The sequence below is a fragment of the Mesitornis unicolor genome, unplaced genomic scaffold (genome assembly GCF_000695765.1).
Source record: "Mesitornis unicolor isolate BGI_N332 unplaced genomic scaffold, ASM69576v1 scaffold37840, whole genome shotgun sequence".
In the NCBI taxonomy this organism is placed as follows: Eukaryota; Metazoa; Chordata; class Aves; order Mesitornithiformes; family Mesitornithidae; genus Mesitornis; species Mesitornis unicolor.
In genome coordinates this window covers 1-1,308 of record NW_010156913.1, presented here as the reverse complement: position 1 = coordinate 1,308, position 1,308 = coordinate 1, and the positions used below count along the sequence as shown (strand labels likewise).

General features: G+C 65.3%; 1 protein-coding gene across 1 annotated transcript; it reads left to right on the top strand.

Annotated features, from left to right (window-relative positions):
* Window positions 1-830: 830 nt before the first annotated feature.
* Window positions 831-1,244, top strand: LOC104548749 (drebrin-like; the record flags this gene model as incomplete). The annotated part of the gene is made up of 1 exon (XM_010194859.1): window positions 831-1,244. A coding segment is annotated over one exon (414 nt), but the record flags the coding sequence as incomplete, so codon positions are not given.
* Window positions 1,245-1,308: the final 64 nt, after the last annotated feature.

The window sequence follows — 1,308 nt, the reverse complement described above, 5'->3', positions numbered from 1 at the left end:
CCTGCGGTTCCCCACAGCATATCCCCCCGCTGCAGCCCCTTTGCCTCCTCTGCAGCCCCAATGCTGCAGTCTGATACTGCAGCCCTGCAACCTCCTTTGCATGGCTCCGTGCATCCATGCTGTGCTGTCTGCATCCCCCGCCGTCTCTGCTGTGTCCTGCAGCGCTTCCCCGCCGTATCCCCTGCTCCTGTGCATCCCCGCCGTCTCTGCTGCACCCCAATTCCTCCCCGTGCATCCCCGCTATCATTGGTGCATCCCTGCCGTCTCCAGTGCATTTCCAAAACCAGTGCATCTCTGCTGTCTCTGCTGCAACCCCTCCCATGCATTCTCCCCCTCCATCTCCAGTGCATTGCCCCAGCCAGTGCATGTCCCCCCCCACTCTGTACATATTTGCTACCTCTGCAGCATCACCCCAGTGCATCCCAGCCAGCTCTGCTGCATCGCACCCATGTGTCCCTGCTGTGGCCTCTGGTGCATCCCAATGTTCCCCTCTGCATTTCCCAGTCCCTTGCCCCCTCCCTATCCCCTTGTGCCTCCGAGCTACTCCTCCTACCCTATTAGGGCCCAGGTGTCCACCCTTGCACACCCTCCAAAGAGATCACCTTGCCACCTCTCTTATCTCCCCCTCCCAATGTCCTCTCAGTCCCCTGATGCCTGCAATTGGTCCCCTCCCTGCCCAGCCACTCCCACCCATCCTTGCAGCATCTCCCCTCTGATCCCAGCCCAAAGGATCCCCCCCAGTTGCAGCCCTGTCCCTGAGTGTCCTCCCAGCCCTTGATGACGGGGAGGATGTGTGTCTGCCCCGCTGACTGCTGTCCCCTCCCTTGCAGACTCCCCCAGCCCCAGCACCCAGGAGGCTGAGCCAGCAGCCACCGAGCAGCACTGGCCCTTCCCGGGACCCGAGGACAAGGCCACTGAGCCCCCTGGGGATGAGCCTGGCCCCAGGCCGGAGTGGACAGCGGGGGGTGACACCCTGGGGGACCTGGTGACCCTGGAGCCTACTGAGCCCTCCCCGCTGCCTGCGGCCACTGAGCCTCAACCTGAGGGGACCCCCAACCCTGAGAGCCTCATCGACCTGTGGCAGAGCGATTCTGCTGCCGGGCCCCTGCCCGTCGCCCCTGTCCCTGAGGGCCCCCCGGCCGTGTTGGCCGACGAGGGGCCCCTGCTGAGCCTGGATGAGCTGCCTGAGCCCCCTGCCACCTTCTGCGATGCAGAGCAGGAGGAAGAGGAGGAGGAGGTGACCGGTGGGGGGGACCCCCAGCCCCGGGGGCTTGGCTGCCAGCACACCTCCCAGGAGGATGCCCCCGG